This window comes from Engystomops pustulosus, chromosome 7 (assembly GCF_040894005.1).
Source record: "Engystomops pustulosus chromosome 7, aEngPut4.maternal, whole genome shotgun sequence".
NCBI lineage: Eukaryota > Metazoa > Chordata > Amphibia > Anura > Leptodactylidae > Engystomops > Engystomops pustulosus.
Window position 1 is genome coordinate 146,596,552 of NC_092417.1, and position 17,391 is coordinate 146,613,942.

General features: G+C 41.0%; 1 protein-coding gene across 2 annotated transcripts in view; it reads right to left on the reverse strand.

Annotated features, from left to right (window-relative positions):
- Nucleotides 1–770: 770 nt before the first annotated feature.
- The window catches only part of LOC140070977 (mucin-5AC-like), an 86,816-nt gene continuing 70,195 nt past the window's right edge, over nucleotides 771–17,391 (reverse strand). For both annotated transcript variants that reach the window (XM_072118149.1, XM_072118148.1), the window contains 8 exons: nucleotides 14,811–14,851; nucleotides 12,298–12,414; nucleotides 9,587–9,673; nucleotides 7,730–7,819; nucleotides 6,619–6,741; nucleotides 4,713–4,773; nucleotides 2,714–2,816; nucleotides 771–1,239 (listed from right to left, as the gene is read on the reverse strand). In XM_072118149.1, coding sequence (XP_071974250.1) covers nucleotides 1,068–1,239; nucleotides 2,714–2,816; nucleotides 4,713–4,773; nucleotides 6,619–6,741; nucleotides 7,730–7,819; nucleotides 9,587–9,673; nucleotides 12,298–12,414; nucleotides 14,811–14,851 — 794 coding nt within the window. In that variant the 3' untranslated portion in view covers nucleotides 771–1,067. The remainder of the gene's footprint in view (nucleotides 1,240–2,713; nucleotides 2,817–4,712; nucleotides 4,774–6,618; nucleotides 6,742–7,729; nucleotides 7,820–9,586; nucleotides 9,674–12,297; nucleotides 12,415–14,810; nucleotides 14,852–17,391) is intronic.

Consider the following 17,391-nt stretch of genomic DNA (forward strand, 5'->3'; position numbering starts at 1 on the left):
TAATCTCCTTCTTCTATCTCCATCATGCAGATGAGACGTGAGTTGACAAAGATTTGCTTGAAGCACACGATACGCTAACAACTGCATGAGAGAAAAGGAGGGCTAATGCTAGCAGAGAGGAGATAATGATGATGACACTGAAAATTGAAAGCCCCCGTGACTCAACCCAGTTTGCTGGCAGTGAGACAGGTATACTTTTATAACTTATAGTTTGGTGAAAGCAGTAATCTTAATGAACACAATGTCAGTTAACAGCTGCATGAGGGAGAGGAGGAGGGAGGGCTAGAGCTGGCAAGAGCAGAGAGGAGATAATGATGATGAAGACAGACACGGAATATAATAAACTGCCATGACTTGATTCAGTTTGCCGGCAGGGTGACAGGTATACTTTAAAAGCAAATTGGGAATTAATATTAAAAGTCTTAAAAACCCATCATTAAGAAAATGTGTGATGTGTGATGACAGGTTCCCTTTAAAACAGGCCTTTCACCTCTTCCACTCCAACCCTTTACATCAGTGACACATTATTATTACTGGATGCAAGAAGTAGGTGGAAGTGAAGAAGGTCGTCTTTACAGCTCCCTAATACAGCACCCACCTCTCTATGGCTTTAAGTTTATACTTTGTTTTTTTAGATAAAACAGGTTCCATCAGACGCCTTACTGGCCCTATTAAAGAACCAAAATCCCCTAGATCTCTGTTTTGGCACACTGAACTAATTTGTCAGGAATTTCTTTTAAAATAAGAAAACAAACAACCCAAAGACACAATGTGCATGAATATTATATTTATTGGTATATATTAATATATCAGTATGTGCATTAGAAATGTGCAGAAACTGCAAGATTTTATGTGCAAATTTGTTCTTCTACCCCCATTCCATAGATAAATGATACATTGTGTATTTATATCAGCATTATTTAGTCATAATCACTTTATTGCATGTTTTATGTATTTTTAGGAGTTAAAGAATATTGTTATTTGTAGAAGAAAACAAACTCCCAAAGTTTACAATAATTCATACAGGGACCAGATATAACATTTGTGTCCCATTGATAGCAGTCACTTTACTCTGTGAACACGCAGGCTGCTTCCCTACACCCGCACTTCAGAGTGTCCGTGTAGCTGTATGAGATTTTCCTATCATTTGGACACAGCAATTGGACTTTTCTGGATATGGTTGCTGTCGGCTGGCAGCAGGTACATCTATCTCCCCATATCTGTGGAAAACCAGGGTGTCTGGAGAGAAGGCAAGAAAAGTCAGTAGAAGCTTAGTTTGGGCCAAATTTTGTACAGTTTATTGCCATGTTAATAAGTAGAACAATGCAGAGTTAGCCTAGACTCTGTTTCCCAACTTTCCCACAGAACAAGGATTAAATAGATGGTGCACACATTTTTGTATCCTAGACCATGACCCCTGCCAGTTCCTTTCCCCACCCTCTAGCATAGTATAATATGCAACATATTGGTCCCACATAGTAGCCTCCTGTCCTTCTGCCATCATATTGTGGCCCCTCTGCTCCTCCCCTCACATTCTGACACCTGTCCTCCTTTCCCTCACACCTTGGCCTCTTTTCTCCTCCCCTCACATTGTTACCCCATCTTCATTAGGCACCCTCTCCTCGCATTGTGGCACCTCTCCTACTTCTCCTCACAATGTGGAACCTCTCCTACTTCTCCTCACATTGTGGCCTCAGTGCTCCTTTCCCTCACATTTGGACCCCTCTCCTCCTCCCCTCGCATTGTGGCCCCTCTCCTCCTCCTCTCATTTTGTGCCCTTTTTTTCCACCTCTCACATTGTGTCCCCTCTCCGCCTCCCCTCGCATTGTGGCTCCTCCCCTCCTCCTCTCATATTGTGCCCCTCTCCTCCCCTTGCAATGTGGCCGTTCTTCTCCTCCTCTCATATCGTGGCCCTTCTCCTCCTCCCCTTCACGTTTCTGCCCCTCTAAATCTCCTCTCACATTGTGCCCCCTCTCCTCCTCCTCTCATATTGTGGCCCCTGTCCCCCCCTTAAATTGTGGCCTTTCACCTCCTCCCCTCACTTTATGGAACCTATCCTCTTCCCCAGATATTGTGGACCTTCTTATGTTTATTTGTTTTAAACAAAAAAAAATTCTGCAGCAAATTACAACATAATTTTAATGCTCACAGCCTGGTAAATCTCGCCAAATACTGTAACTTTCAAACGGAAAACTGGTAGAATTTTATTTCCCCTTGCTGCGCCTCATTTATTAAGAGGTGACATCACAATATTGGTGATTTTCTGACATTTACAACTTGTTCTTTCTTTGGGTGCAAAAAGGGGCACTTGTAAATACAACACTTTTCTGGCAATTCTATTTTTCAGACTCGTTTAACGGCACTATTTTTGTGCATCCCACTGGAAATTATAGCACACTTCCAGCTCCACTCTGCGCCCAAATTAATAAATGCCCCCCAGAGACTCTGTTGGACATCTTAGTGCAGTTGTATACATCTTCGTTGCACCGTAATAAATAAAACTTCATTCTACTTTGTACAGGATAAAGGCTCATTCACATGCCCATCTGAGGGGATGTATATGCGGACACAAATTTGATGTATATGCGGGCCGCAATGGCGGCCCAGCGACGGTACGGTGCCACACATTCGCCGCTGTTTTCTATGGAGGGGTCACCTCCTCCTGCTCTCCAGCGCACAGTGGTATACCCTAAATCTTATACTATTTACCCACCTGGAAACAGAGTTGCAGTATCCTCCGCAGTTTGCTATTGTCACATTGGCAGTGCAGCCATCCTTTTCTACAACTTTCCATATTTTTGTTGTATCGCAGTTTTCTGCAGTGGAAAAAAAATCTACGCTCACATATACAAGGATAATTCAGTTCAAAGAGATTTCCTTACTTTTGATATGTTACATTTAATTATAGGTGTTTTCAAAGTAAAACCTTATGCACACAGATGAACCAGGATATTTAAACTCCACCTGAGGAACAACCCCAAATGCAATAATAAAAAAAACACCACCCTTTTGTCACTAGGACAAAAACATTTTTTGCCTGGAGCTACAATTGTAAAATATATAGTTCCGACTTCATACAAATTTTAACTTAAGTATAAACCCAAGGAACCTATCTTGTACGTATCTCGGGGACTGCCTGTATTTAGTGAAGAGGGACAACCAGAGGGCTGGTGGGACTGATAGAGAGATTGCCGCTCTGCTGCTGTGGACTGAGAAACATTACAGCAATATGACAGCATGCAGTGACGAATGGATCCCTAGAACCCTTATGCAATCTCAGTGGAGAAGTTCAGGGCAAAAAGATTTGGATTTAATCTTTTTGGACCTCCTGATGGTCAAAGACATTGGGGGTGGTGAATCTTTGGGGGTCATTTACTAAGGGGCGAATCGCTATTTTTCGTCGGGTTTCCCGAATATTACCGATTTGCGCCGTTTTTCCCTGAATTGCCCTGGGTTTTTGGCGCATCGACCCCGGCATGCATGCGACGGAAATCGGGGGTGTGGCCATCGGAAAACCCAACGGATTCGGAAAAGCCGCAGAATTTTTTTCTGCCTGTGGACATCGGGCGCACTACCTTAGTGAATCGCCGGAAGACCCGTTCTCAATGGGTAAGTAAATCTGCCCCCTTGTTTTTTTTGTCTATGTGTGGCATTGTTTTGGCATTGTTTTGGTACAAATGCTGTTTTGCAATTTTCCATTTTTGCCAAAAGAACAAAGTCACAGTGAAACACCTGCATGATTTGCGACTTTCTATTTAGGGGTGAGTTTTGACAAGTTTTCCCACCCTAGTTCATGTTCTGCAACTTTTAATGGATCTTTGCGACTTTTCATGCCACTGTCGCAAACAACCTGCATAGCAGATTTATCAAGGGTCAAAAGGAACTTTAAAGGATATCTCCCACCAGGATTAAGGATTGTAAACCCATCATCACACTGACTGACACTGGTGTGTGCCCCCTCTGGCATGATCTGTTCTTGTCCTAGCTTTTTATGTCCTGATTTTTACAAAAGAAAGCTTTTAAAACTATGCAAATAGGCAGAGGGGCTCCAAGCTCCCTAGATGTTAATGGAACCTGAAGCCCCTCAAGCTCATTTGGATAATTTTTAAAGCCTTTTTTTCTTAAAAACAAGGGCTTAAGAATCTGAAAGAAGAGCAGATCCTGTCAGAGTGGGCGCATTTCAGTGTGCTTGGTTTACAACCCTTCATTCTGGTGGTAGATTTCCTTTAATGAATCTGACTGCAGCGGAACTGCAAAGACAGCGATAGAACTGCTCCAAGGAGCTGCCTAATGTTACATTACTCCCAATGAATTTGGTTCAATTGGGGTCAAGGTCAAAGTGAATTTGCACTGCCCTATGTTCATTTGGCGCAATGGAAAGTTGCAAAACATCAACAGCACCACAACTGCTCCAAAACAACAAACATAGACAAAAAAACAATAATACATCTCCTCCACACAACTATTGCAAGGAGCGGACTTAATGATAAATTACCCCCACAGAGATTTGTTAGGTATTGACAGTGAGTAGTTTCCTTGAGACCGATGGCTGCACTCAAAGTTCAGACAAAAGCTGGGTTTTATATTGGGGACAACTTGAGCACATTTAGAAATACCGTAGCTTAATAATTAATAATTACATTTATGTAAAGGTTAAAGTTGAAAAATCACAATTTTTTAAGGAAACTCTCTTTCCAATACTTTAGACTTACGTGGTTCACAGTACTGGATTGTACAGCATCCATCTTCGCTTGTAAAGTTTGCCAGTCTGCCCTGTGGATGTAAAATAGCATAAAAACTATATAGTTAAACTAATAATGAATAATACAAAGGGGGGAGGGGTTCATTTATTTAAGGCTTTTCTTTCTTTTTCTCTCAAATTTTTTCACATTTGCATATTGCCTCCGTATTACGATTTTTCCACTCGCATAGCTAAGTTAGCCACCTCAGAAAATTTCAGTGTTGCACCTTATATATCTTTATAATCCAGATGTGGACATATAAAAAAGTCATAATTTTGTCACAAATCGCTGTAAAATGGTGCACTTTTTGGTACATATAAACTCCAGTCCTGAGCTGGCATAGGTAAAAGTTTAGAAGGGGCTACAGAAGAATTTTTTTATTTTTGTCCGACTTTTATTATAAAAAGGGTTAAAAAAAACAGCAGAGTATATAGTCGAGTATAAGCCGACCTGAGTATAAGCCAAGACTATAACCCCTAATTTTATTACCAAAAACTGGGAAAACCTATTAACTCGAGTATTAGCCAAGGGTGGGAAATGTATTGGTCACAGCCTCCCATTATATAGTCAGCCAGACCCCAGTAGTATGTAGCCTGTCAGCCCCCAGTAGTATACAGCCAGCCAGCCCCCAGTAGTATACAGCCAGCCCTCAGTAGTATTTAGCCAGTCCCCAGGTAGTATACTGACAGCCAGCCCTCATGTAGTTTACAGACAGCCAGCCCCATGTAGTATACAGTCAGCCAGCCCCCAGTAGTATACAGCCAGCTCTCAGTAGTATTTAGCCAGTCCCCAGGTAGTATACTGACAGCCAGCCCTCATGTAGTATACAGACAGACAGCCCCATATAGTATACAGTCAGCCAGCCTTTCTTCTCTTTGGTGTAACAGCCGGCAGAGACGCTTCCACGGCAACTGCCAGCCGGCGAATAGTGTGCACCGGCCTGCAGATTGCATGGACGCGTCTCTGCCAGCTAATACAGCATAGAGAAGACAGAAGAGGAGCCGTGCCGGAGGGTGAGTATGTAAGTTTATTTTTTTAAATGAAACTCGGCTTATACACAAATATACAGTATACAGTAAATGAGACAAGTCCAAAACCCAGAAAAAGCTAAACTAAATTACATTTTATTATTGGTAAATATTGTTGTATGCAATTGGTAAAAATGGTATACCTATATATATAAGCTACAGTACAAGTATTGTAAAGCAGAAATAGAAACATATTGTACCAAAGTTTAAATTTGCTGTCCCTACTGAAAAAAGGAATTAGACGAAATCTACTAATTGTTTTTATGCATTGTGACCCAAACATACCTTGAGAATGTAGCTATACTGATGCAGAAACATATCTTGTTAAATCCCTGACCCCAGTAGTTTTGCTCAAAAAATTATTATAAAATTCAGCACCTTGGGAATGCTGGATGCAGACTGGTAAACACATTACACAGAGCTTCCTGAACTGTCTGGATGGCTCATACATAGCAGCTAAGGGAATGGTGCAGCGATTGATTACTTCTGCCTGACAGGGACTACACAGTGAAAACATCGTTCTCTGAAGCAGTGCATAATAAGGGTAAGAGGAGAAGCGCTGGGGCAACTAAAGGAGCGACAGAGCCTCATTATCATAATTTTATAATAGTTTTTTTAAACAACTCGGTTCAGGTATTAAACAAGATATGTTTCTGCATCAGTGTAGCTAAATCATTCTCAAACTGTATTTTCATAATGCATAAAAACAATTGGTAGATTTTTTTTAAAACTGCACAAAAAGTACAATAGAAAATGCTGGTACCAAACAGGGCACATATGAGCTGTGAGATCATTCAACAAAAAAGAAACAACACAAAGGAGCATTTTGCAATGTATTTGTCACGTACCTGAATGCAGTTTAATGGTTTTTGTTCTGGGCAGGACATCACTCTTTTTATAACTATATTCTTTTTAGGATCACAGTCATAACATGTGCAGTTATCACCAGGTGGGCGCCAAAGTTTTCCAGGCTGTAAAGAAAAAAAATTATCACGTAACTAAAAGGTTTTGGTGATCTACACTCATCAAGATTGTTTTAATGGGGATAGAAGAAAGCAGGAGCCGCTACACTGGGAGAAGAGAAAAAAGTGCACTGCTCCATCCACTGTGTGGTGGCCACGCTGGGGTACTGTAGATCTGTTATAAATTGAATAGAAGCCTTTAAAAAAACTTTTTATTCACCAGTCTTTTTATATCACATGATACAAGGTGTCCTGTTCTTCATAAATTTGAATCAGATGTGAAGGTATGAGCCATATATGATACCATTTATGATCTCCATTTTTGTGATATGTTAACCATTCGAGGACCACATCAAATCCTTCAATCCTTTTCAATCCTCGTCTTTAAAAACTTTTAAGGGCTTTTATTTCCTAGTTAGGGCATTTTATATTCTATGCTGGTTACTGGGAAGCTTGAAAAAAAAAAATTCAAAATTGTAGGGAAAACTGTGGGCACAGTTTTTACCGCTTTCACCACATGTGCCAAATGATACCTCTAATTTATGCCTTGGGTCGAAACAATCACGGGGGAATGACATTTATATAGCTTATAAGTTAATATATATTTTTATTTTTTTATTTTTTTTTAATAAATGACAGCCTTTTATACTAAAACAATTTTCTTCATTTTTCCCTATTCTGACACCAATAACTTTTTCATACTCCAGTGTATGCAAATGTGTAAGGTGTTATTTTTTTTGCAGGATTTGATGAGGTTTTTATTGCTACCATGTAGATCACTTTTTCTTAAAAAATTTGGGATCTATTGCCATTATAGGGTTGACTGCCAAATATAACTCTTTTTATAGTTTGATAGATTTGTACTTTTGAGTTGTGGTAATATCTGACATATGTTTATGATTTTATTTATTTATTTTTATCTCAGTTCTTTTGTACAATTGTACAATTTTGTAGTATGTGTGCCCCTCAATATCTGGCCTGAGTATTTCAACCTTACCTTTATCATCAACATAGTGGTATTTAAGGCACAAGTGTCCTGTGAACAATTTTGACAACACTGCGGAGGCAAATCTTTATCTGAATAGCCCTGAAAGAAAATAATAAAGAGTTACTTTGACCAAAAAATAATTCTTTGGTACCACCATTCAGAGGTCTAACTTGCAGCTACTAGTCCACAGAAAAATTTGCCAAAATTAGCATTTTGCTAAGGGTCATGCTGCACACTTTTGATGAACCGTGCACTTTCTTCATGGCTAAACAGGCTTGCACGGGTATTTAAGAAGTGTCTGCGCTGCGCTGGGACTGTGTTGCACGTGCCCCTGTTGTGGTGCAGCTGCGCTGTCCTTCATGCAACACAAATTAGGTGGTGTGCCGTCGGACGGTCCGACTGATTTGTATGTAACGCGTATTTAACCTTGAAATAGTTCACACGCCGTATGTTAAAGATGCACCACAAAAAATATGTTGCACAAACCATTATAGATGGACAATGCGCTTTTAGAGAACTCGAGTGAACTTGTAAGTAAATGTGCCCCAATGTGTCACAGTTTTTTGATACGAACAGAGGACGCACCAATTGTATGGGAGGGTGGTATACAATACCCTCTTGTCTTCTAAAACACAGTTCTTTTTAAAGGGGTTTTCCCACAAAGGAAAGTTAGGCCCTATCCATGGAATATGGCCTAACTTGCCAATCAGTGGGTGTCTCAGTGCTGAGACCCCCGCAGATCGTGCAAACGAGGGGTCCGTCGAACCCCTCATCGTTCCGTCAGACTAATGGAGCATACGGCCGCACATGACCATTCTGCTCCATTAATCTTTATGGAGCTGACGAAAATTGACGAGCGTTGCCTCTGTCAGCTCCATAGAAATTAATGGAGCAGAACGGTCATGCGCGGCCGTCTGCTCCATTAGTCTGAGGAGCAATGAAGGGTCCGACTGTCCCCTCGTTTTCACGATCTGCAGGGTCTCATCACTGAGACCCCCAATGATAGGCAAGGAAGGCCCTATCGCATTTCCTTTGTGGGAAAACCACTTTAATGAAAAGCTCCTATCTTGTTTTGCTAATTTTTATGAATCTTTTAATTTCCCCGGAGACATCCTCGCTCCCTACATATGACTGATAAGGAAGCGTGGTAATATAAAAAACATTACATTTTATCTCACTTTCCTCAGTCGTCAGCTAAAGAGACCACATAATGGCGCCACTGTTGTCCCTCAAGTTTTCACCAAAACTTATACTTAAACGCATTTAGGGTCTATCAAACAAATCTAAATAGCCCTGAAGGCTCCAGACACCAGACCTCAGTTGTAAAAATGTTGCAGTGATCACTTGAATAAAAGTACACAATTTTATCTTGTAGTCAGCCATTTTTCTCTTTGTTATTCATTGGATGGACTAAGTCCGGGTTCTGGCTCTTGAACCCGAGTATCAATTTTGCAAGTGCTGCTTCCTTTTTCTTAGACTTGGTCAGGTAAAGAATTGTGAAAAAGGTCTTTGATGATCATGGTTTCGGAAAGAGAAAGTCAAGGGATAACCTCACTAAAGAAAATGTATCATGTAATTTCACCGCTACAAACCACCGACACTGCTTTGTAGAGATTACATTATCAATTATAAAAAACAATTTTATATTTATGTAAATTAGGCAGACGTGCTTTGGGGGTGTTACAAGAGCCCCTCTGGGCACCAGCATCACATCCTCCTGCAGCACTTCTATAATACCCTCTGGTTTGTCTGGAGCTTTCCTTAGCAGAGGACATCACCAAGCTCTCAGTAATTATTGTGTATGCGCGCCATAGTCTCTACTGCACTGCTACCTGCTACTAGCTGCGCGAGATATTTGAGCTATACCTCCATCATATCAGTGACATCAAGGACACAGGTATTCTGTACGCATTTTCCACAACATTGTCCAGGTACTGGCTTGTATGTAAAACCCTGAAAATAAAAGGTAAATATTTCTTTAATAAATGTTTAAATATAAGATCACATGTTCTATTTAATCCTGCCATGTACAATATGACTGTTGCCAATAAAATCTATGAGTTATTCATATTTGCACATACTGCCATACAGCCTTACGTAAGCCAAATTATCAGTTGAACTCAGCGGAGTAGGGTGGGTAGAGGAGGGTAGAGGCGGGTCAATAGTGGCTACTGGGGGTGGACAGGGAATCTACTATAGGGAATCCCTCAGAAAGTAGATTCCCCATGGTAGATTTCCTTTAAATGGAGACCTTGAGGTTATCCAATGACATAGCAACTACACAAGAGGCAAAAAATCATTGCATGCTGCCAAAGAGGGCTTTCCACAAAGGGCTATCCTTCTCCTAGATAAATGGAGACTGAAACATGGGTGTGTCTAAGCATTCTAGAGGCCCCAATGCCCACCCAAACAACCCACCAAATTTTATACTGAGAAGCGCCTTTACCCATGAAATCCTAATAAAAATATTCCTGCTTTCAATACACATGTACACAAGAGCCATTTCAGGACCGCTGCAGGTCCTACAAACGGCAGATTGAAAGCAGGCAGAAGGGACACATCCTCCATTTCCAACGAAGCTTGATTGTCGTACCAAATGTAGGAAGGGAATTATGATCTTGTAGGATCTATAACAGAGGTAGGGAACCTACGGCTCGGGAGCCAGATATGGCTCTTTTGTTGGCTGCTTCTTGCTCTCAGACAAATCTTTAATAAATAGTGATGGCTGCTGTAATGGGGGACATGTGCTGTGGCTACCTATCTACTTGGGGGATTTGCTGTGACTACCCATCTACTGGGGGTATGTGCTGGGGCTACCTGTATACTAGGGGGCATGTGCTGTGGTTACCTATTTACTTGGGTGCATGTTCTGTGGCTTTCTATTTACTGGGAGTATGTGCTGGAGCTACATATCTACTGGGAGTATGTGCTGGGGCTACCTATCTACTTGGGGGTCATGTGCTGTGGCTACCTATATACTGGAGGGCATGTGCTGTGGCTACCTATTTACTTTGGAGCATGTGCTATGGCTACCCATCAACTGGGTGTATGTGCTGAGGCTACCCATCTGCTGGGGGTATGTGCTGGGGCTACCTATCTCCTGGGAAGCATGTGCTGTGCATAGCTATATACTGGGGGGCATGTGCTGCGTCTACCTATTTACTTGGGGGCATGTGCTGTGGCTTCCTATCTACTGGGAGTATGTGCTGTAGCTACCTATTTACTGGGGGTATGTGCTGGGACTACCTATCTACAGGAAGGCATGTGGTGGGTGTCAGGATTTGGAGTAGTGAACCCCCTGGACCACCGCAGACAATGATGTAAGCAGACACCTGGGACCGGAATCTAAGTGGCACCGAGTCTTCACCAGAGCCCGTCGTAAAGCAGGATGGTCTTGCTACAGTGTGGTACAACCAGGTCATTCCACAGGCACGACTTGTCCACGGTGCTTCCAAGGTCAAGGTACAGGATCACTAGGCAGGCGGCAATGATGCGTGGTCGGGGACAGAGCAAGAGATCAGGGCTGGCAGGGAAGGGGCAGAATCAGGAACAGGTCCAGGGTCACAATGGGAGGTCAACACTTGGGAAGGAAACACTGTGGAAAGCTTCCTTTTAGGCATGAAGCACTAAGATACAACGGGGAATGCTGGGGGCCGCCGGTCTTTATAGGAACCCGGGAAGTGGGCAGAACCAATCAGTGGTGCACTGGCCCTTTAAATCTGCGAGTGCCGGTGTGCTCTGGCCAGCCAGGACGGGAGCCGGCAAGTGGCGAGTTGCGTGAGCTCGGAAAGGGGCTCCGCCACACAGAGGGGCACGGGTGTGCCGGCGATCCGAGACCTAGATTGCAGATCTATATGGGACTACCTATCTAATGGGGGGCATGTGCATATGGTATGGCTCTTACAGAATAACATTTTAAAATATGTGTCGTTCATGGCTCTCTCAGCCAAAAAGGTTCCTGACCCCTGGTCTATAACATTCATACATATATAACGGTGCACATCTTCCACTGTATACTATTGAGCCAGAAGCTCAACTAAGAAATGTCAGGGAAGAGGACAGCAGGATAGCAGGACTAGGGATCTCTCATCTCTACTCCCTGAAGTCTACTTCCCCCACATGGTCAGCAGATACTGGTCTGCATGAAATCATATCTGTGGCCTCTGACACCCACCTAGGATATGAAGACTGACACTGAGCATATACATGTGTGTATAAGTGTATAAATGTATGTGTGTGTATATACTTTATGTTTGTATATGTTATGGTTTTGTTCATGGTGTTTATTTATGTGTGTGCATGTATATAAGTATATAAATGTGTGCATGTATGATTGTATAAATGTATGTGATTGTGTACTAATATCTCTATATATTTTTTTTACATGGAAATGGGTCCCCATGCAGAAGTTTGCTATGGGGCCCAGTCTCTCCTAGTTATGCCCCGGGTGTTATGCTGATGTTATGCATAAAACCTGCAGTAAGGAGAGGATTTAGAAGTGTATTATGGTCACGATAACACTGACATTAAAGACATCTCAATAAAACTCCTCAACATGTAATATCAAATACACCTACCAGTGGGCAGTGAGTATTGCACATTTTTACTGTGCATCTTACTTTAGCGATACCATTGTACATTGTGCACATACATTCCTCACAGCTTTCGGGACGTTTTGGAACAGTAGATCCCACCTGAAAATAGGTAAATTAAAATAGGCTATAAATAAGGATAGTAAAAATAGATGAAGAAATAAAGACAGAAAGGTACTGAAGGTACTTGTGCAGTATTATTGAACATATATATATATATATATATATATATATATATATATATATATATATAATATATTTATATATTTGTTAGTTATAATGCAAGTTAAAAGATGTAAGGGGTAAGCCAATATTGCCTTTAAAGGACATCTACCACCAGATTACTGGCGAAAGATTGTCCTAAATGGGCTGCTTGTTATAACTAGGGGATGAGGGGAGTGTGTTCTACATGTATTTTGTTGTTTTTATTGCCAAAATAATAACTTTGTAAAAGTGCAGAGGCTCTCAGGCAGACGGCGCCTGAGCGCCTCTTGGCTTCGACAGACTTTAAATTATGCACTTTCCTTTTGCACGCCTCCTCCTGCCGCCGGCCAGGGAACTAGGAGAGAGTACAGCTCCGCTATCTCCATGCCCAGGCCCTCTGATGTCACCAGCCGGATCCTAGTTCCCCAGTATGCAGTAGGAGGAGGCTTGCAGCGGGGAAGGGGTAGAGCGGAGTCATGCATAAATTAAAGTACGGGGAGCGACCTACAGCACTTTTGCAAAGTTTTTATTTTGGCACTAAAAACACTGAAATACATGTAAACCACAGCCCCCTCATCCCCTAGAAATAACAAGCAGCCTAGGTAGGACATTCTACCACCAGTAATGTGGTGGTAGATGTCCGTTAGGGATCATAGGATTTTTTTTCTTCTATTTCAGCTATGGGCTTTTGGATATTTTTTTAATTTATAGAGATGAACGATCTAATTGGTTGCCATGCAGCATTGTGCTGATATAAGCACCCTAAAATGACACCATTAAATACTACTCATCTTGTAAAAAACAAATGCAGGCCTCAACTAGCCACATTGAAGGAAAAAGTATGTAGAATGTGATAATAAAGATATATTATGTGTCCATAAGGGATACACCTGTAAATGCACCATCACGTGAAAGTATGTGGTGGTAAGAGATAATTTTCGCTCACACAACATAATACATAATGCTCCACCATTACATTCACTGCAGAAGCTAACTGAGAGCCATTCCCCCTCTATCGGCACCCCAGCACCAGGACCGAAAATAGTGGCTGTGTTTTCATTCCCTCCAAAATCTTTATAAATAGCAATCAAAAAGTCACATGTACCCCCCAAAAAGTACCAATAAAAATTACAGTTCAACCCGCAAAAAAAAGCCCTCAACTGGCTCAGGTTGGTGTAAAAATAAAAAAGTAAATGATGTTGCAAAAACTATTTTAAGAATACTGTTTGCCTTGTATAACACTAACAAAACAAATATAAAATAAATATAAATTAGGTATCATTTGAATCATATTGACCCGCAGAATAAAGATAGCTTATTTTTTATGCCTTATGGAAAACAGAGCAATTAAAAATAAAATGCCAAAATGAGTATTGTTTTTAATCCTCTGTAGTAAGATTTAATAAAATTTAATCAATGAATTAAAGGCACCCAAATAGACACTGCTAAAAAGACTAGTTTCACAAAAAACAAGGCCTTAACCAACAACATGTGGGAAAATAAGACTATGTATTTTGGTATACCATAGGACCAAACTATGAAATAATTTATTAATTTTACCAGAAAGTCCATGTGCAGTGTTAAAATTTTTATTGACAAAGGGAACAGGTGCAGATTGTTGCTAAGGAGAACCCTTGCATTAAAGGAAACCTTCCAGCCCTTTTAAGGGCTAATCCTTTAGTCCCCTTTATCTTTTTTAATCTTTATTTGCGGTAATATGCTAATTTACCAAAGAGGCTACTGGGGCATGGAGTAGCCGGTGCTGAGGTTACACAGAGCGGCTACTCCATGCCCCAATAGTCTTCTTGATCCTCTTACCCAGATACCTTCAGCCCATGTGCAGAATGCAGGCTGCCGGCTGTGTGGTCTTGGGTCCAAAGCCGGAGCTACTGCGCATGCACAGAATGCTGGCTTCGCGGACGAGGGCCCATAGCTCCTTGTAGCTGTGCGCTGAAAATATCTGGGTAGGAGGATCAAGGAGGCTACTGGGGCGTGGAGCTCTGGCTATTCCATGCCCCAGTAACCTCTTTGGCAAATTAGCATATTATCACATATTATTAAAGATTTAAAAAGATAAAAGGGACTAAAGGAGTGGCCCTTAAAAGGGCTATCCTTAGAAACATTAGAGGCAGCTACCACCAGATCTACCTTAATAGGTAGATCCATGGTGGTAGGTTTCCTTTAATCTAAAAGTTAATTATTTACAAACATGTTTACAAATTACTAGACAATTCAGAAAGATTTCCTGCAAATAAATGTCTAACTAGCATCTAAAACATTAATAAGACTCTTACCTTATATGTTGAGCCTTCATAAATGCAAAACATAGGGTTTTCTGTTGAAGGGGATAAATACAGGGCATCATAAAATAAGAGTTTCAGGAATTTGTTTCATTACTCAGTACATGCAGTAAATGCTAGAAAAATCATGGGACTGTGAAAGATAAAAAATAGAGGGGTATTTGGTAACTTATCTACTCCTCCAGTGCTGAATTTTCTTAAGGTATGGTATTTAGCCAAGTTAATCCATATATGGTAATGGTTTGCTAAGAGCTGTTGTTTTACAAACAATAATTCTACCACCCATCAACATGATGAAGACCATTCACATGACTAGTGACTAGGCAAAATAAGCAATGCAACTAAACATTTTATAACTTATGTCTTTTGTTATGGGAACTACTACCCATCTTATCCCAAACCATAAAGCAAATGTTTTGGAGTTTGGTCCTGCTACTCATTGGTGCAGAGCTGTTTTAGTTGGAAGTACACAGTCAGGAAGGGTAAGTCTATAAAGACTGGTGTATGGGTTTTGCAGACCACTTCTATCCTAGGTTATGTCCACATGGCGTTTTTTTTCATATGTTCAGCAAATACACCAGAGATGATATGAAAGTATCCAACTGTATGTGAAAGAAACGGTATAGAAGAAATGCAGAAAAAAAGTAGATAGCAAGTATCTCAACACCCGGCTCTCACCACAAATTTGGACGAACCACCTTCGATGGAGTGCACGGACTGGTCTGGAGCCCGACCAAGTATACAAGAAGTCAAGGAGTGAAAGTAGCAGGTCCAGCACAAAGTTCTTGGTGGTATAAAATGGCGTTTTTATTTTCCATATCAGGAACATACAGTTTAAGCGACACAAACCGACGCGTTTCAACACTTGCGTGTCTTTATCAAGGTCTAAGTGAGGTGTGAACAAACACCCTATTTGAAAGAGCCGCGCTCTGTGACGCTTAAACTGTATGTTCCTGATGTGGATTTTACCCTTTGGAAAATAAAGACGTCCTTTTATACCACCAAGAACTTGGTTCCTTTTATCAGGTCCAGTCAAGAGAAGTGGTTAAAGTTTTGAAGATTTTAATCTTTATTCACTATCACTTTGTTGAAAAGCTTTACTCTCTATGGCTGGGCACCACTTATACTATAAAGTTGCCCTCTGGCTTTAGTGCTTTAGGACCACCTATATGTTTGGTTTACTAACGGTTAATCCACTATGATAAAAAAAAGTCTCTCTTCACTTATATTTATGCCCTGTCTGGATGTCACAGAACTGATCCATTCATCTTCTGGACGTAAACTCTTGTTTCTTGATTGCTATATTATTGTACCAAGCTAGCTTGCTTTCATTTTGTCTTCTGTATTCTGGTATCTTTGACCCCTTGCCTGATTCTCTGACTATCCACTTGCCTAGTGATTTTGTACTGCATTTGTCCTCTAGGTTCTGACCCATATGTGGCAACTATTCTTCTCTATTCTTCTCTATTGTCATGTCTTTGTTGACACTTCAATGCAGGAACGAAACATGGACCAGTTGACACATACTGCTGGGCAATTAGGCAGGGACAGCTTGGAAGAGATTTTAGTATTAGGGTTCACTGTCCTTCCTGTCCATTCAGGCTGTTTCCTTACAGCAGCATTATAAACCCTAAGTAAATTAAACTAATATGCATTTAGTTTAAAATTTTGTAGTCATATATATTTTTAAAATCTGGAACCTTCATCATTACATTCTCTGTATAGCTTTGATATATCTGAAGAACATAGTGTTTCACTTGAAAACCCCTTCACAACTGCCAAAAAGTGATATACACTTTATTTGCACATACCCCACACAGATAAAACACTCAAGTTTTATTCTGATAAGATGTGATATTGTTGTTCTCTATGAAACACATCCAGGGCCCTCTTGAACATTATCCGCCATTGCAACCTCCTGCGGCAGAGAGTTTCATAGTCACACTGCTTGCACAGTGAAGAATAGAGGATAGAGTAGGTGTAGAGGACGCCCCCTGTCTATGGTGATGGTAGAACCACCTCTCCTCAAGGCGTAAAGGATGCCCCATGTCTATGGTGATGGTAGAACCACCTCTCCTCTAGGCGTAGAGGATGCCCCCTTGTCCTGGCCACAGGCCTAGGTATAAAAAGATCTTTGGAGAGATCCTTGCACTATCCAATCAGGTATTTGTACATTGTAATGAGGTCTCCCCTTAGTCATATTTTTTCTAAGATGAATAACACAAAGTTTAGTAATCTGTCATTATATTTTATTCCCCACATTCCCCTAATAATCTTGGTTGCTCTCCTCTGCACCCGTTCCAGTTCTACTATGTCCTTTTTATACATTGGTGCCCAAAACTGTACACAATATTCCATGTGTGTTCTGACCAGCGATTTGTATAAGGGCAAAACTATGTCTTTATCATGAGAATCTATTCCTCTCTTGATACATCCTATAACTTTATTTGCTTTAGAAGCAGGTGTCTGGCTGTGGTCACTAAAATAAGAAGAAATTTACCATTTAATTATCATTTTAATTTCCTTGACCCAAGTGCATAACTTTACATTTAACCACATTTATCCTCATTAAAGG